At 29.7% G+C, this 27,342-nt stretch overlaps 3 protein-coding genes across 3 annotated transcripts; 1 reads left to right on the top strand and 2 right to left on the bottom strand.

Annotated features, from left to right (window-relative positions):
- The first annotated feature begins 3,271 nt into the window (after positions 1-3,271).
- LOC112720462 (uncharacterized) lies at positions 3,272-7,931 on the top strand. Its single transcript, XM_025771412.3, has 14 exons — positions 3,272-3,536; positions 3,929-3,996; positions 4,075-4,210; positions 4,353-4,447; positions 4,528-4,681; positions 4,754-4,956; positions 5,084-5,262; positions 5,363-5,458; positions 5,703-5,824; positions 6,066-6,167; positions 6,516-6,625; positions 6,756-6,843; positions 7,096-7,295; positions 7,501-7,931. Exons 1-14 carry the CDS (start codon positions 3,465-3,467, stop codon positions 7,715-7,717), a joined length of 1,842 nt encoding a protein of 613 aa, XP_025627197.1. The 5' UTR covers positions 3,272-3,464; the 3' UTR covers positions 7,718-7,931.
- Positions 7,932-8,830: 899 nt separating this feature from the next.
- LOC112757184 (myosin-binding protein 7) lies at positions 8,831-13,163 on the bottom strand. Its single transcript, XM_025805798.3, has 4 exons — positions 12,635-13,163; positions 10,918-12,362; positions 10,414-10,460; positions 8,831-9,447 (listed from the first exon to the last, which is right to left on the bottom strand). Exons 2-4 carry the CDS (start codon positions 12,208-12,210, stop codon positions 9,336-9,338), a joined length of 1,452 nt encoding a protein of 483 aa, XP_025661583.1. The 5' UTR covers positions 12,211-12,362; positions 12,635-13,163; the 3' UTR covers positions 8,831-9,335.
- Positions 13,164-22,703: 9,540 nt separating this feature from the next.
- Positions 22,704-27,136, bottom strand: LOC112757179 (strigolactones hydrolase CXE15). Its single transcript, XM_025805791.2, has 2 exons — positions 26,426-27,136; positions 22,704-23,497 (listed from the first exon to the last, which is right to left on the bottom strand). Exons 1-2 carry the CDS (start codon positions 27,100-27,102, stop codon positions 23,185-23,187), a joined length of 990 nt encoding a protein of 329 aa, XP_025661576.1. The 5' UTR covers positions 27,103-27,136; the 3' UTR covers positions 22,704-23,184.
- Between the last annotated feature and the right edge of the window lie 206 nt (positions 27,137-27,342).

Below are 27,342 nucleotides of genomic sequence, written 5' to 3'. Positions count from 1 at the left end.
ATTGCAAGAGAGCAGTTATGACAAAAATAAAAAAAAAAATAATTATAATTAAATTTAATTAATTCAAAATTTAATTTTTAAAATTAAAACTAATCTTTTTTTAATTTATTATTTATGTTGAATAAAAAAATTTTATTATTCTTCCATATTTTCTCTTCCAGAAAACAGTGCAATGGTTGAATTGATCCCGTCGGTTTTCAATTTTCAAGTAAACTCTAGAGAGTAACTAAGGCATAATTAAAGATTAGGTGACATATATGGATATACCTACTTTCTCTGCTGTTTAATTACAACAGTTTATTATTAATTAGGAGACGACTATATATATATATATATATATATATATATATATATATATATATATATATATATATATATATATATATATATATCCAAAGAACATTATTTTCATGTATGTATATTCAATCAGATATTAAAATTATTTATTATTAGTATAAAATATATATAAAAATATATACTAAAACTAAGTTAAATTATATATATATATATATAATATGATAATTAATTTTAATAATTAATTTTAATATGTAAATAATATCTTTTAAATATTAAATAAAATAAATTTTAGTTATTTTTAACTAATTTTTTTAATTATAAAATATTTTTAAAATATAAATAATTAAAGATATTTGTGCATGCAAAACTAAACTACTACCATTGACATGTTATACTAAAACAAAACATATACTTATAATAATAATCACAAATTAATAGTGAGATGCCAGCACGTATAGAATAGTTCATATTCCTAATCTCTGAAAAATTCATTAATAATAATAATATTCTAACAATAATCCAACTGGGATGGTGCGTGCTCTGTCAACATGAGAAAATTGTCAACTTAGGAAAATTTATTTCGACTATCTTTGTCAAAACTATGCTATACTTTTAGTTAAAGAATTTTACCATATGCTTTGGTGGTAGTTTTGACAACTTAGAAGATTCCATGCTGGTATGCAAATTCCTACTTAAAAAAAGACAAAAATTGCCCTTTACACTTTGTTGACAAATATTGCACTAGTTTTAACTAAGTTTCGGGTTCGAATTTCGAAATTTGATATGCATGTATATAGTCAATATATTCTATTATTAAAATTTAGAACAAATATTTTCTCCGTCAACATAATTCGTCAAAAAAAAAAAGTAAAGAACTCTTAATAAGTTAAAGATATGACTTTAAACAAAGAATAAATTAAAGGATTAATTATAATTTTAGAATAGTAAAATTTACTTATTATTTTATCCCTCAAATTGAAATTCTTATTTTAAACTAAAACATCAAAATTCATCATATTATGTATAAAAAAGATATTATATAGTTGCGTAACGTATCAATAACAATAACAATACTACTCAAAAGACAAATAACAACGTTAGTAGTATTATATTACGTAATTCATAGTTGACCAAATCAGAAAGATAGACTTGGCTACATTACTACGTTGCTAACATTAATTCGTTCTTTAATTTGACTTGGCTAAATGTCAACTATATATGAACTAATAAGACCACTATATATCTATGCCCTCAATTAAGCCCTTTCATTACTAATTAACTTCATCAATTCTCAAATTCCCTCTGAGTCCAAAATCTCTTTTTTTTTTTTTTCAATTCGACAAATTAAGAACTAATTTGTCGCAGATTTAAACGCTCTTATGGTTATGGATTCTTCAAGAGCAGCAACAAGAAAGAATAATCAATTTAATGGTCCAAAGCCGGAAACCCTAACGGTTAACAAGAACTGCTCCACAAAGATGATGAAGAAGCAGAAGAATCAGCAGGATCAAATGATGATTTCTCCCGTAATAGTGCATTTGATATCTCCAAAGGTGATTCATGTCAGGCCTGAAGAGTTTATGGGTACTGTGCAGAAGCTAACTGGGAAACCTATTTCCTAATTAATTAATAGATAGTTATATTCATTTCAATTGCATTATATATAGATATATATTATATATAGTTATATATTTTCATATGAACTTGTATGATATATATTATCAAATTTAATAGAAATGCACGTGTAGATGTCTTTTATATGAAGTTGTTAGTTGAAAAGCGTTAAATAATTTATTATGTTTGATTAAATTATTATCTAACAATTATCAATTAATAACTTCACATAAAAATAACTGTACGTGAATTTTTACCTTATGAATTATATATATATATATATATATATATATATATATATATATATATATATATATATATATGCTGATACTAGCTAACTAGTGGTAATTAATATATAGACTATATAGAGAACATTATTATCCATCACTTCCTCTTCCAATTTCTTTCCATATATCAGTACTACATACACTTTCAAACTGTAGAAATTTATCTGCTATCAAACAACTTTTAATTAGGTAGTAAGATTTTAATAGTTTGTTCGTAACTTTAATTTAAAATTAGTTTTAAAATTTTGAATATAAAAAAAAAAAAACAGCAAGAGTTAAGGAAAATTATAAAATTCACACTTTTATTATTATTTTAAATAAAGTTAATCCAACAGAATTAAAGATTAGTCATTAATTTTTTGTCAAATGAATCTGAAAAGGGTAAAATCTCTATCTCTTATAAAGAAATATAAGCTATTGAGTAATTTTGAATTGCTCAACTAATTTACTCAAACTAATATACATATTTTTAAGTTGTGTCAAATTCATTGACGTATGTATGGATATGGATGTTTGAATCACATTTTATTAGTAATCAAGAGAAAACGTCTTTTGGTGATAAATAATGGGAGTGGAAGTTTAGATATGCATCATTTTATTGTATTTAGTTTATAGTACTCTATTTGTAATAATAATAATATATTAATATTATATAAATTAAGAGTTTAATTTTGATGTCTTGTTTTACACAATTGTATGTATATAATTATATTTATTCTTTTTGATAATCATTCACGTATTAATATAAAACAGTAAAAAATAGTTATTGTAATTATTTTGACACATAATTAAATACAGTATAAAATTACTTTATAATGATAATATAACTCAAAATTAAATTCTAAAATAAAAATAAAAAAGGTTTATAAATCTTTTGTGATAAAAATTCAAGTACAATTAATTTATTTATGTGAAGTTAAAAATTAAAAATTATTAAATAATTTAATATATTTAATTAAATTATTATTTAATAATTTTTAACTATTAATTTAAGATTGTTACAGCGGGTTCCGCCGCAACCTATAAATTCGAAATCGCAAAAAGCACTGTACTCATAATAAAGAGGAGGGAAAACTCGAACTTTCTATTCAAAAAAAAAAAAAAACCCGAAAACGGCAGATTCTCCGAAAAAAATTCAATCGTTCTTTCATTTCCCGAATCCAATTGCACATACTCGCGTTCCGATTTTTTACTTCGGTAATTTTTTCTGCATAATTATTGGAGATATATAGTGATGGTAGTTACAATTTAGTGGTGATTGGAACCATGGGAAAATTGCCAGCGCCGGTGAACGGTGGTGGCGCCGTGCTTAAGAGAAAGACACCTTCAGAACTTAGGGTTGGTTTTAATTTCCAAGTGCTTTATTTCGATTTGTTATTTCACATTTGATACTCAATTCAATTATCGGTGATGCTTCTGTATAAGAGCTTCGAACATCATATAGTAACACAGTCATTTGTATCGGAAAAATTTTTTTTTTTTATTTTTTTTTTAATCAGAGTAAAATTTTCGCTACTTGTTATGCTGTACTAGTACATATATTAATTTCACTTTTGCAGTGACATAAGCTAAATTTTTTTTTGCTTAATTCTCTCCATCTGCTTATAATCACAAGCTTGTTGAATAGTTTTGATTTGATTTTCCAATATATTTTCTATTTTTCTTCCAATGTTGGACAAAATAGTATTGAATTGTTGAGGAAGAAATTCTCATTTTTACATGGTTGTCAGGGAGAGCAGTTGAAGAGGGGAAGTGCTGTCACTGATAAATCTTCACTCCCATTGAGTGATACTACAAAGTATGTGTCCTATGCTTCTCTTAAAATGTTTGTGTTATTTCAAGATTTCATGAGATTTTGGTTGATTTATGTTTGCAGCACCAATCAGATGGATAATGTGGATAAGAGACCAGGTCTGTTGAGGAGCCCAAATTACACCAATAAGCGTGTTGATGAAGTATTTCCTGCCAGAAAGTCCAGGTTTGGAGTTGTTTCTGGAAAAGAAAATGCAAAGGTTATTTTATTTGCCAAACTCATGAATCTTATTCAGCTTGGTTTGTTTACTTCTTCATTCAATTACAGTTCTCTCACTATTTTATAGTTATCGAGGTTGAAGTTTGAACAAATTAAAATTGTTACTCTCTTACTATGTTCAGGAAAATCCATCTTTGGAGAAAACTACTACTAGTAACTTGAAGAATGTTTTGGTTTTTTCTACTTCAGCTGCCAAGAGACAGCAAGGGACTTCATGGTTTGCCTCATTGTCTATTCATCACTTGATATCGTTGTCAACTTTTCACTATTTTTTATTCTATTCATAATTGTTGGCAGCATGGAGAATCCTGCTACTTCAGGTGAAGTTAACAAGGATGGTATATTGCAAGCTTGTCAAACAACTGCCGAGTGTAGCCAAGCCAATTTTCGAAGTGTTTCTGAGCTTTCACCAGCTGCTGATAAATCTTCTGGATTGACTGCAGTTGATGTGGTATGAAATCATAACTTGTGGGATTATAATTTAGATTCTGTATTTTAAGGAGGTTATCACTTAATATTATAGGGCAAAGCATTAAGAGGTCTGGCTGCACCAAAGCCATGTGCCCGGAATGGTTTAGCTGCTGACTCAACTGAAAGATGTGGGGATATGATATCAAGCTTTGCAGCCAATTCCATATCCGAATACCATGTTCCCGGCCGGAAGGCTCCTCTGGATCTTACTTTAAAGACCAGTATGCGGGTGATATCATCCTCTTCTTTGAATTGGTGAGAGGATATATATTTTTGTGCTTTGTAAAGATTTCTTTTACTTGCTAGCACACTTTGGTTCCAATATCCTTGTTGTGTCCTTTGTTTTCATTCTGCATAAACCATATTTATATCCAAGTTTCAGGGTCCATAGGTCACTTACACATCATATCAAGCCCAAATTCTCCTTCCAGCAATGTACTAAAACAGGTCAAAATGTGAGAGGCTCCCAGGGCTTCAAGGTTTTGCACTCATGGATGTATCCTCAATCCATCCTGCCACCATCTCTCACATCAGTGCTAAGCTCATCAACAGCAGATGCAGGTTTGTCAAGTAGCTTTCAAGCGGATCCCATTCCTTGCCTGCATATCATATTCCTCTCCATTTTCCATAAGTTACACTATTCTCTTTTTTTATGCAATAGAATTGGAGTTCTTAAGGAAACGACAAGTTGCTTGGGAAGAATCATTCCAGGACCTCTATTACATGCTTCGAAATAACACTTGTGGCATCTTTTATGGTAATTATATGTTCTTTTTACTTTGCCATTTCCTTTATCCTTTTTATGTTGCTGTGCTATCCTTTTGAATTCTCATTAGTGTCAGTGTTTTGTGATATTGTTTAAATGTTTTATGCATAATGATGAACTATCATAATCAAAATGCACTTGTTTCTTCACTAGTATAGGCTAGGCTTTTTCTTCTGTGAATTTGTGTATTTATACATGATGAAATTTTGTGTTGATGTTTTACTCCCTTTTACAGTTTGCACTTCTCAGTTTGTCGTCATGTTTACTGGTGGTGACAGCTCTGGGAGTCCCAAATTCTTCTGCAATGCTTATATCTCTCGGTCAACCAGGGGTATGAGATCACTGTTAAGAGAAAACGTAAGAACTAAGAAGTAATCATATTATGAATTATGGTGTGTCAGATATGCATTAGGATATTTGTAGTAATTTTTAAAAACTTTGTTCATATTCTGCAAACTAATGTTCATACCCCACTGATTGCTAAAATATGAATAAATCATTATCTTCAATTCATCATCGTCGGATTTTCTTCTTAATTTTGGTTTTGCTGAGATGTCTGAACTTATTGAGTTGCAATTTCCGATACTCTTTTTACAAGGATGTTTATTTCTCAATGCCTCTTTGCCATTCTAAAGTGGAGCAAGTTGCTACAGAGTATTTGGTTGAGCTGTCAGAGATAGAGAAACATAATCTGGGGCAGGTTTGTATTTAAACCTGCTTCTGACCTTATTGTGCTTACCCCTTTCTCATTCTATTGAAATGGGAACACAGGAATAGTAATTTTCTGCTAGCCTCCCATAACTATGAACTAAATTATGTGATGTTTGACAATTTTGTAAGTAGCAGTATTCAAAGCTTTTCATATTGGCTGTTGTTTGGCTTGTTCCAACATTAGTCTAAGATAACTATCATAGAATTCATTAACCTTTTGGTGTATATCCCTATTGGCAAAAAATGGAATATGGATGCCTATCTGTTATGTTCAACATCATATAGAAGTTTCTACATTTTTGTTCACTGGTGATTTTTTTATTTGAAAATAATGCAGACTCGACGATTAAGGTCTTACTCTGAAGTCGATAATAGCCCACAATCTTTGCTGATTTTCAGTGGCAACAAGAATGTACATGGTTTGTATGATCTCTTGCTAAATTACAGGTAACTAAGCTATGTAACAAACTTAAAAACAATTAGCTTTCTTAGTAGCTCCTTATCAATCTTATACACAGTTTATTGGGTTTGGTATTTAGTGTGTTCTTTTCTTCGTTGCTAACTACATTGTTTGCAGATCTTTCTTTACCTCGCTATCCAGTACTGATGTACCTTTGTTGTGCTCTCCTGCACCATTTCGAAATGCTGCATTTTCTTCTCCTGATGTATGTGCTCATTCCCCATCTTATCTTTTTGTGTTTTCTTTTAGTCTTTGCATTTTAAATTGATCAATGAAATGCTATACCAATTGCTTAGCTAGATAACTTGGTCAACAAGAAAACATGGATAACATGAAAACATTATTTAAAATGTATACATATTTCTGCTAGACTTGTTTAGAAGTATTGTAGTTTTTGATAAACGGAAAGGAGCTTGTTATGTAACATGACACAATTCCAAATGCTGCTCTTTTGCAGATTAAATGCATGGAGATGAGAAAAGCTGAGCATATTGCCACCTCTTATGATCGTTCTACTTTGGAAAACGGTGAATTTGCACAGGGTTCATCCGATAGCCTTTGTTGTAGCATTGAAATAAAAGATACAATTCTTCCACCATGGATTATTTGTGGTGCATGTGCCTTGCTGGCTTCTGAAGGAAGAAACTTTGAGGCAAGGTATGGCATTTTTCGTTAACACAATCATGCAGAAACTACCATTTTGTTACCATTAGTTATTTGTTTATAGTTTACCAGCGCAATGGTCTTACCTCTTAAAACTAGCTGTCTATGATTATAACGTTGTTACAGCACAAACTACATTGTGGAGGTTAATGAGCACTATTTGGAACCTAAATGATAAATTTTATCTTATGTTTTGCAGTTTTGTCATGGAACCTAGCTCAGTTGGTTTGAACATTGCCTTAGAATCAACTTGCAAGAAGCCAGAATCCGAAGCTGGTAGTAGCGAAACCTTGCAAGGTCGCGGCAGTTCATTTGGAATTCCAGAAGCTACCGTCGCCCCTTGCTTGAAATCGTGTTCAGTAAAAGGCTTAAAGTACTGTGATGACTCTTATACAGCTTCTCTATCACCTGTGTGATCATATAACCAATGATCATCAATCAATTTTCCTCATATTGCTGAGTAGTTTATATATTTCAAGGCTCTTTCCGCTTACCCTAAAGAAAAATAATGAAGTGAAGGATTCCGCTTCTTGTATTTCAACATCAAATAGTAATTACCCTTTTAGTTCATAGAAATACCGTCTTCCAGAGCTAATGCTTTAGAGTGCTGAATCACACAAACAGTAACACCATACAACTGAAATATTAATATTTTAGTATTTCTTTGGCAATCATTTATTGAATTCCAAAATTGTTAGTGACAATGAATTGGAATTCAAAAGATAAATGAACTTTTCCTTAGACATAAACCACAAAACATAGAAATGAACTTTCTTTGGCACATGGATTATTTAGCACATGATTGTCCATGTGCCAATGCCTAATGTCTTGAATCGGTTATGTGGGTTCAACCAAACATCGTCAGATATGAACTAACTCAGAATCTAATCAAAAGTTACCTAACCAAATTCACAGAGATAGTTGACACTATGAGTAAAGAACGATCTGTAATTCTCTGTCTTAAAAACTAGAAGTTTGACTTTCATTGTCAATTTGAAAATTACTTATGTAAACAGTAACCACTGAATTAACCTGACTTTTATATTATGTAATTATGTTCTTCAAGCTTCCTTGAGACGATTAAAAATTGATTCATTTTAATTTTCACGTGTTATGGAAACTACACTACACACTAACAGAAAGTTAAACAAATAATTTTCCTGGAATATTCCTTTTGTTGTTCTTTGCCTTAATTTTCTCCTCTATTAATAATTTAATATTCACACAACGTAACTTTCCTAAAGGGGTCATCAATCTTGTTCATTGACCTGCCAGGCTTTTGGTCAAAGATCGTGTTCTATGATATTTCTATTCAAAGAATGCAAACCCCCTAATATGATCATCCCCCGGTCAAAACTTCCAGAAAAGGATTATATCCAATTTAAATTTTATTTCCAAAAAAACACATGTAAGTAAAATTAAAGCTCTATGCTATAATTTTTAAAATTCGATCTATCTTAATTATTCAAAATAAAAAAAAATAGAAAGATATAAGCCAACATAAGGAAATAATGAACACGCGAGAGTACTGCAAAACATGTTTAAAAAATTAAAATAAAAAAATTAAAATAATATTCAAGATCATTAATTATAAACTAAAAGTACACAAGTGGAGGTTTGGAAGTTATGGTACATTTGAATGTGAGACTGAGGCTCTAAGATTATGCACACAAAGCTGAACTTGGTAGAAATTTGAGGTTGAGAATAGACACTACATAAAGATTAGGGACACTTGCATGAGTAGGCATAGTCATATACAAGAGAGGAATGAGGATTGTCCAAAATGGCAACCCTCAAAGCTCAACTCCAAACAAACCATAACCAAGTTTTACCAATCAAATTTTACCAAGAAATCACCTTAAATTTCATACGCAGAACAAATATAAGAACACTGCACAATACACCACTTTTCAAGCAGAAAAAAAGCTCATGTTGTTGAACAAGAAAAGAATTCTCATTGTTGTAGTAGTGTCACAAAAGATTTTCAATTTCTGCTTCCACATTTGATGATTGACATGGTGGGAATTGGAGAATTTAGTTTCCCACTTGTGTTCTTGAAATACATCTCCATGGCCTTGTGTGTGTTATACCTTTGTCCAGGAGCATCAACAAGCCTGTGCTATCAGCTGGTAGCCCAAATCCATACCTGCGATTGCAAGCATTTTAAATAATATGATAACGATTGATATTATTCAAACATCTAAGAGTAGGTGTTGATTGGACATGCAACATGAATCGACACTAAAAAGACAAGAATTTGAATGTTGAGCCACACGAAAATCTAAGGGTGATAAAGTGAACGTTGACACATTCAGTAATGTTAAAGAAACATTTTCCAATCAATATATACTCTCATAAACCACCCTATAACCTATAATGAAATGCAGAATAACCACAAGCAAAATGAACAGAGATTAAAGCGAAATTGCTATTCAAATGAGATGGCTATACTTTGAGGATCTGTGATGCAACAACCAATTCAGAAACAACCTGAAAAGTTCCATCACTAAGCACCTAGAGCTATGCTCCACATTGAAGCCTATGTTTTCCTAAATCATCTAAACATCTAAATACTATTACACTCGGAAGGTCATGGTGTTTTTATATTCTCCCCTATAGTTATGCTAACTAAAGAACCAAGATAGAGATGATGAGAAAGTCCGACACAGCTAAAATAGAAACCACAAAATGAAAGATGCAGAAACAAAAGCAATGAGCAAAAGACACAAGTTATAAATTTCCAAAAACAGAAGATACTCAGACTCCTTAGTGCAAAGCATAAGGATTGTGAACTCTGGATTAAGTAAAATATATAAACCATTATACACGAAGTATTATTAATAGTTAAGACATTGATAGGATATTTCAAAGGTAAATGGTGAATGACGTAAAGGATATAGAAACTCCTAAATGTTCAATATTTGATGCAAGTTATGCCTTATGAATATATGCAACTTGAAATCAAAGAACTGCATTGTTATAAGAATTATGCCAGATTCTGCTCTCATTTCGGTAGACCATGCACTTCATAATAGGAAGAAAACTACGAACAATCTTGCTTCGCAGACAAGTGTATTTTAAACCATCAGAAAATATGTTAGGCGTCACTTACTTGCTTTGATGAGCTCTCTTTCTCCATATAACAACTGATGAGATCCACTGAAAACAAAAAGATGAAATGATATAAGTACTGCGGCCATAATCTTCATCACAATTAACAAGGATGATGTTTTCAAAAGGAATTAGTGAGATGAATATAAAACAAGCAGCTAAAACATGAATTACAGGGTTAACTTCCAAATGCAATCACTTCAGAATCCTGGATGGCATTTTAAAAGACTTGGAAAAAGACAAGAACTTGTTTTGCTGAAAACCTCTTGGCTCTTGCCATAAATTTTTTACCGAAAGGTCAACAACGATGAGCAGAAGCTAAATGATGAATATATTAAATAGGATGAATATGTATGCCCGCCTTACTGGGTTTGGGATGAGCATTCTGCTCAGTCCAAACTTTACTTTAATACCAAAATCAAATGGATGAATCTCTCATGATTTGTTATACTTGGCAAAATCCCATGCAATATGTTGGCAGAAACCACATTTATTTTACACTTACCTTCACAATTGACGCGAGTGAAGATCTTCCACCGATAGCTGACTTCCTATTTGTCATTTTTCGTTGTGGTGACATGTCCTTGCACAGTTGTTGAGCTATTTCCTTCAGTAACACAAGTTGTGCTTTATCTGTGCGCATTGAAATGAGTGCCTGCCTCATCGATTCCCTATCAGCCTCAAGTGCCTGAAGCCTCATATAAAGCTTCTTAACGTAGGGATCCTCATATTCCTCATGGTTCCTCAATTCCCTTGGCGAGCCAGTAGAATCTTCAAAAGCAGCTCCTCCAGCTTTGGACCCTGTGAAACCATTATGAGGTGCCCGACTGTGAACCGAGTCAATGGTATATATTCTGTCAGTGGTATCATCGGCTTCTGATGCATTATCTTTCTTCAAGTTGGACTGGTCCTCGGATTGTGAGAAATAGTCTCTCCTAAAGTTACTATTGACCTTCGGAGAATCTGACAAATACCCAGAACCTGCTTCTCTACCCACTGAGTCGGTGGAAGTTTTCCTAAAATGTGAAGTCTTCTCTAGAGTATTTCTCCCTGTAAAATCCGCATCGAGCTCTTTGTAAGTGGGTGTTCTCTCCATTTCGGAAATCCTATCTTCTATGTTCCTCAACCGGTCCCTAGGAGTTTCACCAAATGCATACTTTTCAATATCCGTGTCATCATTATCAGCATCCATGCCAGCATTCCTCGCATTGCATTTCAAAGGAGGGTATTCATAGGCTGGAAGATCATATAGTAAATTGCCATCTGCCTCGGCCTCAGTGAGCCCAAAACTCATCATCCTGTGCTTATATGCCTGAATTTCACAAGTCAGCGACTCAATCGTCTGTTCTTTCTTATACAACAAATCATCCAATGCTAAAATCTCCTCCTGATCATGTTGCATCTTCTCCTCCGCATAACGCTTGAATTGCCGGGCTTCCATCTGAATCTCTGCCTTCTCCCTTTGCAACCTCAATATCATAGACATGGTCTCATTGGCAGCGGTCGAAGAAGAGTTCCTCTCCTCCTCCAACTCAGCATTCAAGTCTTTTATGGTCTTCTGTTGACTGATAATTGCCTCACGTAATGCAGCAACCTCGTTCTCGATTTCAACTCGCACAACCGAAACATCCAAATCCAACCCAGGGACAACAAAATTGGTACCCTGCTCAAACTCATCATGCTTCCGTTTAACAGAGCGAATCCAAGTCCCTGCAGGTTCACCTTCCAAAGAGCAACTACAACCGCAGTTGCAGCATTTTATCAAATCCTTGGAAGACGAAACTACCTTCGTAGCCATAGGCCAAAATGCATTCAAGAATCTAAGCAACACAAATATATCAAACAATTAAGATTCCAAACACCCTGTCTCTCTATCAAAGCATACCACAAACCAACCATTTTCTTCCAGCTCCCATCATCCCTCTCGGATCAACCAACCAGAGGGAAAACCTACAACAGTTGAAAACAAAGACATTAGGCCTAAAATAACAATTAAAATAAGGCCACCAAAGAAACGATAGAGAAAAAAGTTACAGCATCAGAGTGGTGAAATTGATTCTTTAATTTTTCATTTACAAAACCAGCTCAAAACCCTTTCAGGGAAACAAATTCTCCCAGAAACTGATAATTTGAGAGTAAATTTTTCACACCAAACAAGAAAAAAGGGCAAATGATAAAAAGAAAAATTCAGAAATAGGAACATTCAAAAAAATGGAAACCACCTTGAAGGAATCGACGTTGAAGAACCAATAGCAGCCGGCAGCGAAGATTTCAGAGCATCAGCAGAAAGTATGAGTCAAAATTTCCCGGAAATTTCAGCTCCGCCGGCCGGAAAAAGTTCCGAACAAAATTTCTCCGAGAAAAAAAACGAAAATTTGAGTCACCAGTTTCTGCAAATCGAGAAAGAGGTGAAGAACAGTGAATCACCGCTTCCTTGGGATGAAAGAATGCGGGAGCGGGAAGGGTGTTTGGTGGAAACGAAAATAAAAAAGAAAATGTGAAGGAAAATCAAAATGAGAAAGAGGGGAAATTAGAAAAACCCTAATAATAAAGATTTTTAATTTCTCAGTCTTTATTGGAATGTGTAATGTGTTCTTTGGATTTTTCTCTGTTTTTCTATCTCTTCTTCTCTGTGTTTAAGGCTTCTTTCGATTTTCGTGTTTTGCGTTTTTTTGATATTATTTTTTTTTTATCTTCTTTTTGTTTTTTGTTTTTCAGTTGTTTTGTTTTATTTTCTCTCTGTCTTTCATCTATTTTAAGAAGGAGAAAGACAAAGATGAGATGAACGGTGGAGAATGCAAGTTACCAAAATGAGTGATCTGTGATTTTTTTTCCACTCATCTTTTTCTTCAAATTTTTCTTTTTCTGGACTAAATTTATTTATCTATCCTAATCCTTTTTCCCCTTCTTTTAGAGTAATTCTTTGTGCTTATTTTTTATTTTTATTTTAATTGGTGTGTATTAGTTGATGTGTGTGTGATGGATAGTCTTTGATGATAATCAACCATATCTTTTTGTATAATTTATTTAAAATGACTTTTTGCTAACAATTAGTATTCTATAAACATTTGTTAAAATTATTTATGATAAAAAATTATTATGTTTTTCATACATTTATATTTAAATTTTTCCATGTTTTAATTATTTAATACTTAGTGTTTTTAGTCAAATTCTTTTGAGATTAATTTTTTTCCCATTCTGTCCGTAAAAAACAAGTAAAAAATAAGTGCATTTAAAATAAAATTAAATAGAAATGAAAGTTGTCCTTGTTCGTAGTTTCGTACTGTAGTGTATTGAACCTCAATAATTTTATTTTGATTATTACTTTTTTATTGTGCTCATTGTTTATTATTATGCTTGATTAATAGGAAGGATATAATTAAGTCATTGGTTAGTCACTAATCATTATTTATTTATTTATTTATTTATTTATTTATTATTATTATTATTATTATTATTATTATTATTATTTCATAAAGCTTTGTCAACTTTTTCCCTAATAAGCTGTGCATGCAACTAACTTGCCACAAAGCAACTAACTAAATAATCTTTTTATTAATCTAAATAAAGAATCATTATTCAATTCCTTCGTTCTTTTATTTTATATTATTTTTTTGGTTTCATACAGCTACAAAATGCAAGACAACAGAGAAGGGGAAAGGGAGAAAGTGTTAATTAGTGATGCAACTAAAATTTCGAATGTGTATTTCATCACATATTACAACATCTTTAACAATATTAAACATTTTAATTTGTTTGTTTTCAAGCTAATCTTCTCCTCCTTCTTCTGCTTATTTTTAGTATTTTATGTCACAATATTTTTTTAAATTTTTGATATTTTTTTGTGAGACATAACATATTTTAACTATTTTTAAATTTTGATAAAATTCTCCACTCAAAAAGAAAAATAGACAAATCAACTTCTGTTAACTAACGGTTTGATATATAATTTAGATATCAACTCCAAATAATTATAGGAATTAAAAATTCTCTCTCTGCAACTCAAACATCATCGCGGCCAATAAATAATAGTTCAAATAGCATAGTCTCTCTATGCTCAATTAAAAGGTTGCGAGTTCGAATCTCCTATCTTTAATAATAAAAAAAAAAAAAACTCAAACATCATCGCGTCACAGTACAAACACCCAACCCTTGTCTAAATTCACAATCTTTTTTTTTTTAACACTTCCCATCATTATAGTTAACAAAATCTAACCCCTCTCTAATTAACAAGATTTTCAACCTTTTCACATTCACTCATTTACTATCTTGTTCACTGTTCTTTCTTTCACTCCCACATTCACTCATACTGTCATACACAGAGAGCTCAAAAGAAAATACCACCATCATCAAAAATTTATTAATGTTATTTTCTAAATGCAACTTTTTCATATTAGATATATTTATTTCAATAAATCTCAAAAATTTATAAGAGAACTATTCATTTTTTAGGTAATAATATATAGTAAAACTAAAACCTCCTACGAAGAAAAATACTTTATCATAATTCCCAAAGACAAATAAACTCGAACTACTTAAATAATCATGAACAGCTATAAAATTCAAAAACTCATTATTCACTTGTTTTTTAAAATAGATATTATATGTGTAATAAAAAATCATAGCATTGAGCCATTGATTGTTTCGCTTTTAGGTTGGGACGTAGTTTTCTTTTGTTTTTCGCTTTAGGATAAACATGGGGCTTAAAGTTTACACATAAACGTCAATGATGATCCAAATTATATGATTTATGAATCATAAACTATGGAAAAGGAAAATAGCCACCCTATTGTTTAGGACCACCTTAATATTTATCTAACATTTCTTTTTTGACAAGCTAATGATGGTGCCAATAGTTAATCACTTTAATTGCATGCATATATTATACACATGGTTATATAGTCTTCTTCAATCTTCATTATCTCCCTAAACTTTTTCTTAGCAGTTTAGTTCATGTTTTTAGTTTAAGGACAAGGGTATCATAATTAGGGCTGTACACATCGAATTGGATCGGATATAACTTATAATTCTATCTGATCTGTACTGTGTTTATTGGATCGAATCAGATACGATATCCGCATTTTTTCTAGTTAGATCCAATGCGGATTGGATCGAATTCTATATCGGGTATATCCACATAATTCAAAAAACATTGTTTTAAAATCTTTTTTGGTTCTAGAAAATCTATTTTTCTATCTGTTTAAACCTATTTACTCCTAAAATATTATCAATAAAAAATTTTTTGAATAACAAAAGAAAAATAATAACACAAGATCTAAGTTTAATTATTCTAAATTAAAGTACAATATAAAAAATTAAAAACAAGATATCATAAAATTCATAAAACAACACACTAAAATTCATATCAAATTAGAGTTTACTTTCTTAAACTCTGCTATTTATATGAGACGTGCGGATATGCAAATCTACAGACTAGATTCGCGAATATCACTACCAAATCCGCAATCTGATTCTACCATAGTGTGGATCGAATTCGATCTGACCTGGTGACTCTGCAAATTAGATAATATCCGTAAAATTTGAATCGGATGTGAATAATTATCGCAGATATGAGAATATTATCTGATCCATATGCAACCCTAATCACAATTCAGCCGAAATAATATATCAATAAATATTTTCTTATATAACATAAAATTCATAAGTAATTTGATGCTAAAAATAATACATAGATAAAGTCAACTAAAACAATAAATTTTTTAAATAAATATTTTATTTACAAATATATAATTTAAATACAATTTATTTTTATATCATATTACTTATCTCATTTATACGGTGAGATACAGAATTTAAATGCATAAAACAGATGCAAAAAATATTTATTTAAAAAATCCCTAAAACTGAGTCTTCAATTGTGGAAAGTTAAGGGGGGTGGCCGGGTGGGGGAGGATAAAAGAACTTAAATTTTTTATTTTGGTATTAAAAAACTCTATTAAAATAATAACCTAAAATATCTACTAAAGTGGGCTTATTGGCCCACTCAGAAGTTAGGTAGACGGGGTCTTTTATGTTTTCTTATTACTTATATTCTATTTTCTTTGTCCCTCTCTCTCCTAAATAGCTGGAACATTCCTTATTTCTTACGAAAATCAATATAAATTAAATATTTATTAAATAAATATTAATAATAATTTAGTTTTCCAGTATCATTAATTTTAAATATTTTATAAAATTCCAATTATAAAAATTTTACAAACATAAATATTTAATTAGATGAGAGTGTCCATACCAATTAAAACTATATATATATCATCAATAAATAGAGAATGCCTAAAAAACTGTTATGTTTCTTTTTATTGTAAATTATTATTAAAAAATGTGATAACATTTAATTATTTATATCAGGAAAGAGAAACAAAATTAACTTTATGACATTCTAAATGAAGAAAGCCTAAAATTATACATATATAATATTGTAATATTGTATTAACTAAATTGTATGTATCTATTGATGGAAATTATATTCTCTAAAACGACGACGGATCAAGTGAGGGGTGTTTAGAACTCAAACGGCTACTCTCAACTTTATAAAGATATTGGACAATGGAATTATTCTGTATTCTACAATTATGAAAGAGAAAAATAATGTTTACAATTTATTCCTCACTTTTTGTTCTTCTTTTATTTTTAGTCTCTATAACTGTAATATTCTCTCAGTTTTTAGCTAGATATATGCAAAGAATATCCAACCAATAACGTCCTAGCTAGTTTTTTCTTTTTCTTTTTTTTTCGTTATTTTTTTTATATTTTCTGATTCTAGAAAATAAAGAAGAAAAAAATATGGTTTCATTCAAAATTGTGGGGTAGATATATTTATGTATTTATTTATTTTTTGTTACACGAAGTACATAAGTATTTATTATCTTATTTATTTCTAGAGAGATTTCATGAAGAAGAGGGAACCTGACATTTAAAAACATATATACAAATGCATATTATATTTGGCCGGGTGAAACAAACATTTATTTTGAATTTGAACAAAATTTCATAACTCGTGCTCTAAATTCCTTTAAAACAATTCAATATAATCTTCTTAATATTCAAATTTTTAGTTTAATTATTTGTTTCCATTATATACACATACAGAAATTTTACTATTAAATATTTATACATATTTATACATATTATTTTTTATATTTTATATTTTAATGTATATTTTATTTAAAAAAAACTGAGATTTAGTAGTTATTTGTTATTGTTATTGTTATGTGCATATAACGGTTGATTGTTTACCTAAGGTGGCGACATTAGATATCAGCTTTCTCATGCTCATAACTGCATTCATGCATTTTTCATTTTTTTGTTGTCAAAAAAATTTGCATTCTAAAAAATAAATATGCAACTACCATCTATATAATGTTATTTTTGTTGCTGCGGTTGTTGCTGTTGTTTGAAATTTGCTTTTGATATGTTCAAAGTGATAATAATAATAATAGAATTTAGAGATTAGAATTTAGTAATAATTAAAAAGTAATTCTCCTTATTATTGAAAGATTAATAAATATGTAGTCGATAATAAATAATTTTTTTACTTAATTAACCGATATTATATTTAAATTTGACTCTTTTCAGTTTTCACTTATTTGAGTCATTTTTAACTTAAGAAATATAAAAAAAAATAAAAATTTCACACTTAATTATACAAATATAGACAAGTTAATACTTGATACATAAAATTTTTACTTCACACTCAAAGTGATTCATGTTACTTCCAACTACTTAAGTCAGCTTTTGTAAAGAATAAGCAAAATCACTTTTTTGTCATAAATATGTGTCTCATGTTATTGCACTTTCCCGTAGCTTTCTTCAACTATAAGTCCATGGCAGAATCCATAGTAAACTACAAAAGCACTTGTGTTCAAATCATATCTAAGAATTCATAACGACAAATAGGACAATTTAAAAAGATTTAAAGGATAAAATAAAGTAATTAAATATTATAGGTTATATATATAGTCATGCGATCTTTGAATCTACATTATTCTATTGGAAATAAAGCCTGCTATTGGCTATATATGTCTATATATAGTGCATAGCTTGCTTCAACTTTTCTTTTTTATTTGGAAAAGTGAGTTTCAAATGGATTGCAAGCCAATCAAGGGTAGTTGATAGTATATTCAAGTCATCATCTAGATTGCATAACCGTTGTGAGATAATATGATCATATTGAAATGAATATTTTTTTTGTTTGGTTTGCATGGTATCCCCCAACTCAGTAGGCCAAGGAATCTCCGACGCTTGCTTAAATGGACTAGTGAGTTAACCACTAAACCAACCCAACTTGGTTATTGAAATGAATATTTATTTTCACTTATGTTAGTACTCAAGCCTGTGTCTAAATAAAATACTAATTGTTTTTGGGTTTTAAAAAAAATACTAATTAATAGCATAATATGTCGCTTTTTTTTTTGGGTATAAAATAGGGGCCGAAGCCCGCATAATATGTAGCTAATAGCTATATAGCGAAACTCATTAGAGACAAAAAGATAAAAGTGTTTTTTTAGGCCCATGGTCTAAGTTCAGCAAGAAAAAATTATAATCTTGTGGAGGTTTTGTTTTTGTCCAATACCTTATATTTCATATTTCATTAATTGGGCTATGAACAAATCTTAAAGGTTGGCCCAAGCCAAGTTTTCTGGGCTACATTTGGGTCCATTAAGTTCAACCCTTGATCTTTTTTTGTTGAATAACTTTTTTTGTCACAGTGAAACAATTTATTGGGAAAAAAACATTAGATACAATATAGTAATTAACTTAGGTATGCAGCAATTCATTGGCCAACGACAAATCCTTAAATAAAACTCAGTACCGCGACAGATTAGTCCTTGACCTGTCGGGTTGGGGGATACCGTAGGAAAACAAAAAAAAGAAAATTAACTTAAGTAAATCTAGTGATTAATTCGCTAGTCTGCTTAAGTAAGTGTCACGATTTCATATATTGACTTGTGCATACAATAATTCATTGGACAATACAAATCCTCAAACGGAGCTCCAATCCGTGACTCCATTTTTATCGAGAAGCAACGTTGGTATTTTTTTTTTTTGGCAAGCAACGTTGGTATTGAAAGTGTATCTCTTTATTAGATTTTTTCAATAGCTAGACCCAAAAAAAAAAAGCACAATATATGACTAAAAGTCTAAAATAAAAGGCTCTATGGAAACTTCTTGTATGATGAAAAATATAAGTAATTTTTATAAGGTCTTATTAAGTCTAAAACCTCGTTGTGTTGTTATTGAATTTAAGTTTTTCAACTTTAGTTTCCTCTTATGTTACCAAATCGTTTACAAAATTACCAAAACATCATCAATAAACAACAATCACCAAATGTCCAAATCAAGTTTTTAATTAGATTCATACAAACTTCAAATTGAAGGAAGTCCTAAATTATTATTAATTATTATTATTATTTAAAAAACAAACCATCACTTGACTTTTTCATGAACATCTTATAAATTCCTAACTATCAAACTCACATTCATGTCACAATTTGTGGTTAAATTTTCAACTATTGGATAAGAAGTAATAATAACTAAAAAAGACCTCTAGTAGAAAGGGACTTTACAAAATAGGATGAAATTTCAAATAAACCATACCGATCATACAATTAGCACCACCAAGTCCTAGATAAAGATAAGAGTATGGTGTTCATCATATGAGATAAATGAACTCATGAATGATCGCATCATATGATAAGCACCTAATTTTTAAAAACATAAACTTGTAGTAAGCAAGAAAGCAGAAAGGTTGAGTCATTCAACTCAAAAAACTTCACCTCCCTAATAATAAAAAGACACATGGCTACATACACGCACAGAGAGAAGAAGAATAATCAGAAAATAAGAAAAAAAATTTATAAAAATTCTACTTGAGATAATTTACTCTAAAAAAAATGTATTTAATGACGAATGATCTATCTTTTAAAAAATCAATTTTAATAACTAAATCATAATATACTACTTATTAATAATAGTTTAAATTTATTTTTTGAGAAAGTCTAGAGGACCAGCAATTCTATTAAATTTTGGTCAGTATGTAACCAGCAGAGAAATGTGAGTCATTGGATGAAATCTCACATCAATCTCACACCATCAAATCATCATTGATGGCTAGTTGATAGCTAACAATCACAAAAGTTGCTGTCCCCCTAGCATTGCTCTTTTTTTTTCATTACAGTAAATTTGGACTGAGACCATCTTTTAAAAGTGTTGTCTAAACACATGAAAAGTGTTGCCTTTGATCCATTTGGTATGACATGTCACATTAATCAGCTTCCACTACCATAGATTGCTACTTGCTAGCTATATACTCATTTAATTTGTTTGATTGATCAGTCTTATCATGATTGTCATCGGATGAAAATTGCTACCAATTGTTGACAATCGAAAAACAAATTCAATTTGTATTTTTGTACAATAATCATCATTATTGTGGAATGCATGGCTAAGAAGATACCTCCTTAGCTTAATTGGTCCAATCCTAAATCATTCTCTTCTCACTATATATAGTTGATGATATGAAAGTACTTTGATTTGATGTAAATAATAACAAGGTTTAATATAAATTAAACCATCGGCTTTTTTTTTCCCCATTAAAGTACTTTGTTCAGTGGTTTAATATACGATAATACTAAAAAAAAAAATAATAATCAAAATTTATTTTATTTAATATTTATTAATTATTATAATAATTAATAAATACTAAATAAAAAAAAATTAACTTCCTTTGTTAATTCTCTTTTGGTATAAACATTTCGGAAACAAATAAAGATATTGTTGATTAAAATATTTGATTTTGAAAAAATACCATAGTGGAAGTATGAGGAATTTCTATCTCGAGAAATAGAGTTCGCATCGAAAAGGGTTTTTTGAAAATTGGGAGACAGAAGCTAATCGATGTACTTAGTCAAAGAATAAAGATTATTTGAAGTTGTTTTTAGGCAATTACCTACGTTGCACAAAAAGAGCAGTTGCTTAAAAATTAGCACATGTGGAAATTACTCTTGAATTTGATTGGCCAAGTACTTCAATAAATAAATGAAAGATCGATGAGAAAAGGGTTGTAACTTTTACTTTAGAAAAACACTCAAGCACACTCATCTCTCAGCGACTTTCTGAGTTTGCGTTTGAATTATTTTTTTATAGAATTTCTTCCATGTTTTTCTTTTTCATTTACATTTCTTGTAATCTTTATTTTTCTTATAATTTTATTTTTCAAGCACATTTATCTTTTTTTATTTCATTTTCAAAGTTCAGTATTTTATTTCTTTGATTTTAAAATCCTTCGATCTTGTTAAAATAATTTATTTAGAATTTTATTTTAAATTTAATTAATTTATTTTTAAAATTTGTTTTGTTTATTTTTTATATTTTTTTATTTTGCTCGATAAAAAGATTTTTTGATACACTTTATAAAAACTGATACTCATAAAAAAATAAGTTTCATTTCCAGACTACTAAAAATCAAATTACTTTCTATTTGCAAAAAATGGATAAAATAAATATGTAGCTGTATTCAATTTATACGGCAGAAACCTTTGCAATTGGATTTTGGACCCACCATGCAAATCCCTTCAACTGAAAGGGATTTTTTATGTCGAAAATTGAAATAATGCACATCCTTCAAGGTGGAAATTAAAGATGATGAAAATGACTTGCATATTAAATTTATTGATTATGAATATTAGTCTTTGATTTATGTAGCATGAATGGGGATTATGTCTGGCATTTTAATTTTAAGTAATGCATCCATTTCAGTTTGTAAATTTAAGCTAAGTTTATTTTTTCATTAGCCTTTGCTTTTCTATATATATTGTGTTATGTGTTTTGACAAATCGGCTGTTGATAGTTAAAGATATATATTATACATATTTTTAGAAACAATTTTAGGGATGGAATTAATTCACACTTATAAAGATTATACATATTGATAGTTAAATATACGATTATTTTTTATCACGAGCTCAGTGTTAATTAAGTAAACTCATCTATTATATTGGCGACCCTGTTATTGAAGAAATTAATAATAAGCATCTATATAAATTATAATCCAAATAACAGCGATTACAAACCGTCACAAATAATTTATTCTATTTAGCGACAGTTATACCAACCGTTACAATTAAAATTTATTGCAAAAACTATTTTCACACCTTAAATCATGCTGGTTTGTCAACCGTAAAATGTGATTTTGTGACAATTTTAAATCGTCGATATTACTAAAATAAACCGTTGCTATCCGACACACTTACTTTAGTGTATCTTTGTCAATAAAGTTGCTATATGTGAACATATATATATATATATATATTCCATTATGCCACGCATTTGTTACAAAACATTATTGGATTCATACTAAGTTTGAAAGATAACAACCCAAAACTACCGTCCAGTATTTTCCACAAGAAAGCAACGTATATCTAATTAAATATGTTGCTCTACACTTCAATCTCCATCACAATCTTTACCACAAAAAAAAATCCCATAATAAAATAATACTTACTAAACCAAAATAATCAAAAGGGAAAATAGAAAAAAATAAAAAAGTAATGTATCATAGCTAACATCACTCATATCCTTATATAATATATGGTGGAAACTTAGATGCAGTCAACTTCACGTGAAGTTAATAATTGAGAGCTGTTAGATGATTTGATTGATTTGACTAAATTTTCATCTGACAGCTCTCACATCTCAACTTCACGTGAAGTCGACTTCACCTGAATTTTCACCATAATATATATTAAGTGTTCTAATTGGAATTTTGGAGCATGAATTGCCTAATTAATTGCATGACCTCTTCTTCAACTTCTGAGTGTGGATCATTATTATGAGTGAAGAAGCCATGTTCCTTCCCCTCAAATTCAATGTACTCAATGTTCTTCCCTATTTCCTTTAACCTTGTTGCATAGTCCTGTGCCCTATCCTTCAATAATTCATTGCCACCTACTATCACCAGAATAGGGTCAAGTTCTACATCTTCTAGGTTTGGACTTCTAGGTCCAAATGGATTTGCTAATGGGTGGTCTCTCGTCTCTCCAACAGGGATTGACAGCCTCCAAAATCTGATTGGAATGAAAGAAAATGCTTACAAAATATTCTATATATTTTTGCATAGCAAGAAAAAGAATATTTAATGCTTGTTGTATATCATGCGAATTCTCCTGTTAGGTTCAAATTTTTGAAATAAATAATTTTATATTAAGTAGGATATTTGAATTTTTATGATATAAAAATTTAGATTTTAATTATTTTACAGTAAAAGATATACAATTCACGTTCTGAAATTTAAGAGAGGTTCTTAATATTTAAGAAGCTATATTAAAATATAATTATTCGTCTACTTCTTTTTATTAGCTTAACTTTTTGAAATAAGTCATTTTATAATAGTATACATATTGTTTAGATTTTAAAATTTATTAGGGTTTAATAATTATGATTCAACAACATTCAAATATTAATATAGTCCAAAAAACTAAAGTTGTGTCATATTATATATAAAAGCAACTAATTTGGAATATATTAAAAATATAATCATATTTTATGTCTTGTAGAAAGGTAGGATAATAATTCACATGATAAACTAAAAGTTTCTAAATGATTTTTTCCCTTTGAAGATGAGAACAAATTTAATTTCGTCATATATTTTTTTAATTATTAAATTAATAAAAGAAGATACATAAATAATTATATATTTAAATATATTCTTTCAAACAAAAACCTTTTCTAAATTTACTTAAATATTTTTAATTTGCATAAAAATTTTTATGAGTTTTATGTTGAATTTGTATTTTTGGTATAATATAGAATTAAACTATAAGTTTTTCGATCATAAAAATTGTAATATCATATCTTAATATTATTTCTCTTGAAAAATGAAGTTGATAGCACGATAAGAAGAAATATGAATAACGACATATATCTAACAATTTTAGAGTGCACTTTGGGATATTTAATTTGAATTATATTACTTTTAATGTTTCTCTGTGAAGATTTCAACATTATATTATGGAATTAGGTAGGTATTTGTCTCTGAAAGGTGGATTAATTCACTTGATATATATCTTTAATTTCAAATAAGGTGGTTCTTTGAGGATTGAACAGACGAAATTTAATTTAGTGCGTTGATAAGAGCTAGAATATTTTTAATTTTATTGCTTTGCATGCGAGTCCAACAAGTGTTGTTTACTTTTATTCATCGTGAAAAGAAATAGCTAGAATCCTAGGACCCATATTTCATTTAGCATGTTCTATTCAAGTGTTCCCCAACACACTTTTTCAAAAACAATAAATCACTATATTACTACTTTATAGTTTCTATGTGCTAAATATTTGATTTAGGAAATTTTTTTCTAATTTCAAATAATTCAAAATAAATTTTAATCTTGAGCTTATTTTATTTAAATTAAAGATCCATTTTACATATAATAATTCTCACAATTTTTTACTATCAAAGACATTAAATAGTCATTAAATCACAATTATTTTATGCAACGTACTTTTATCGTAAGAAATAATAAAGAGAAAAAGATAAATACGTCATTCACCTTTTAGCTCGTAGACATTTATATTTTTAAAGATTTGAAAATATATTTAAATTTTTAACTTTTTTAAAATCTGGACATATCGATTCTTAGGTCTAATTTGTCCAATTTTAAAAACCCTCTCACGTGTGCATCGGTATATCGGTTAGATCAATACAACGAAAGTCATGTTTGATTTTTTCGTTGAATCTGCCAGACTGAAATGAACAGAGAGATCGATATGTATAAATTTTGAGGAGATCAGAAAGTTAAATATATTTTCAAATAGTTGAAATTTAAATATCGCAGATAAAAAGTTCAATGACCTATTTGTTATTTTCTCAATAATAAATTAAAAACCATTAAACACACGTGTATTTTGACCCATTGAATTTGAAAAGTAATTACCAAAGCAATTGGGTTGTTGAAGACTTTGAATGCAATGAGAAGACAAAATTGAAAAAATGGTTAAAAAATGAAAAAGTTGATGACAACTACGTTTCTCTTCTCCATATGTATATATATTTTGGTTAAAATGGCGAGGCAGCAACACGATGAATGTGACATAACAAAGTGGAAGGGGATTACATAGCTAAGTGTTACTTTCACCTAGGATTAGAATGTTTGAAATTTGGCCTTTATTTTATCATTGTTATTTTGATTTGGTCACGCAAAAATTAAATGATTAAATAATTTAATTTTAGTTTGCTTTACACTTAGAAATTTACTAATAATAATATGTTGAGAGTCGATCACTAAATTAGAGTCTTTAAAATACAGGTACGTATATTGAAAGAAGCATATATACTTATAATTATTATTGAAAATACCAAAATGATACATTTATTAAAAGTAGACATAAAAGATTAAAAACTAAATTCTTTATATATAAATAATAAGCTAATTAAATAAGTAAATATACATAAAAATATTTTTCATACACACACACACACATATATATATATATATATATATATATATATATATATATATATATATATATATATATATATACTATTTCAATAAAGCAAGACTACTATAGTCAACTTAGAACAATATATGAAAATAATGTTTGTATTATATTTTGTAAATATTTTTTATTTTTTCTCTGCTTATCAATTATGTTAAATACAAAAAATAAAAAACATAAAAAAAGTGTACACAAACATTGGACATATATATATCATTCTTCATATTATATATGTGTATATAATTAAAATAAACAAGATGAGTTCAATTTTGGTCCAAGTAAAAAAAAAAATACACTATTATTTTATATACTTATATATAAAATTCCAGATTACTAATAATAATACCCATTAATTAAAATGATTAGCTTTTAAACTTTATAAAACTTGTAAGTTGTAACCGAATCACAACCATCATCAATTATAAAAAGAGAATTGTACTTTTATATTTATTAAGAGTATCATATAATAATAAATTTCAACTCTATCTAATTTTATTTACCTGTCTAGCATATCCAGATTCAGCATTTGCTCCGGCGGACCCTCCTCGGACTTGGTCCGAACCTCCCCACCGAAAAACGGCGCCAGCAACACATAACCTCGTACCTGAACCGGTTCCATTTCTCTCGAACCTAAACCAAACCGGACCGCAAGCTGGTGCGCTATGTTACCTCCACTAGAGTCCCCCATGATGAAGACCCGGTCAAAGTCAATGTAATCTCCGATCCACGTGTCACCACTTCCATGTAATCCCTTTCTTTGCATCCATCTTACCGCCTCTACTGCATCCTCGACTGCAGCCGGAAGCCGGTGCTCAGGCGCCAACCGGTAGTCTGGCGTGGCCACGTAGACATGTAGAGAGGCGGCGAGATGGGTGCAGAAGGCATGGGTGTGAGGCCAGGTTCGCGAGCCGAAACAAAAGCCTCCACCATGAAGGAAGAAGATGATTGGCAAGTTGGTGGAAGTAGTGGTGGGTTTGTAGAGACGAAGATGGAGGTTGTGTTTCTTGTGGAAAAGGTGATCTTCGAAAAGTACGAGGTTGTTGTCGTGGTTGTTTTGATTGATGGGTTTGAATTGGATGTTGGAACGGAAGACGGTTCCGTCACTATAGAGTTTGAGGACTCCCATGCAGTCCTCAACTACGTGATGAGCATTATCATTATGATTGAGAGAAGACATTATTCTTCTTCTTCTATGTGTTCTTTTGATGAGTGTGTGATACGATATATATATATATATATATATATATATTGATTGTTATGGGTCAAATTTATTATAAAAAATAAATTAAATAAAAGGTAGACACCAAATTATATACATTATAAAATTCATATACAGAGCAATAGAGATATGAATACATTTAAGCGAGATTCAAACTTCCGCCACTTGCTTAAGTGGACGAGTGAGTTGACTACTTAA

Source organism: Arachis hypogaea, chromosome 2 (assembly GCF_003086295.3).
Source record: "Arachis hypogaea cultivar Tifrunner chromosome 2, arahy.Tifrunner.gnm2.J5K5, whole genome shotgun sequence".
Lineage (NCBI taxonomy): Eukaryota > Viridiplantae > Streptophyta > Magnoliopsida > Fabales > Fabaceae > Arachis > Arachis hypogaea.
The sequence above is the reverse complement of the archived record's forward strand: the minus strand, read 5'-3'. Positions and strand labels throughout refer to the sequence as shown.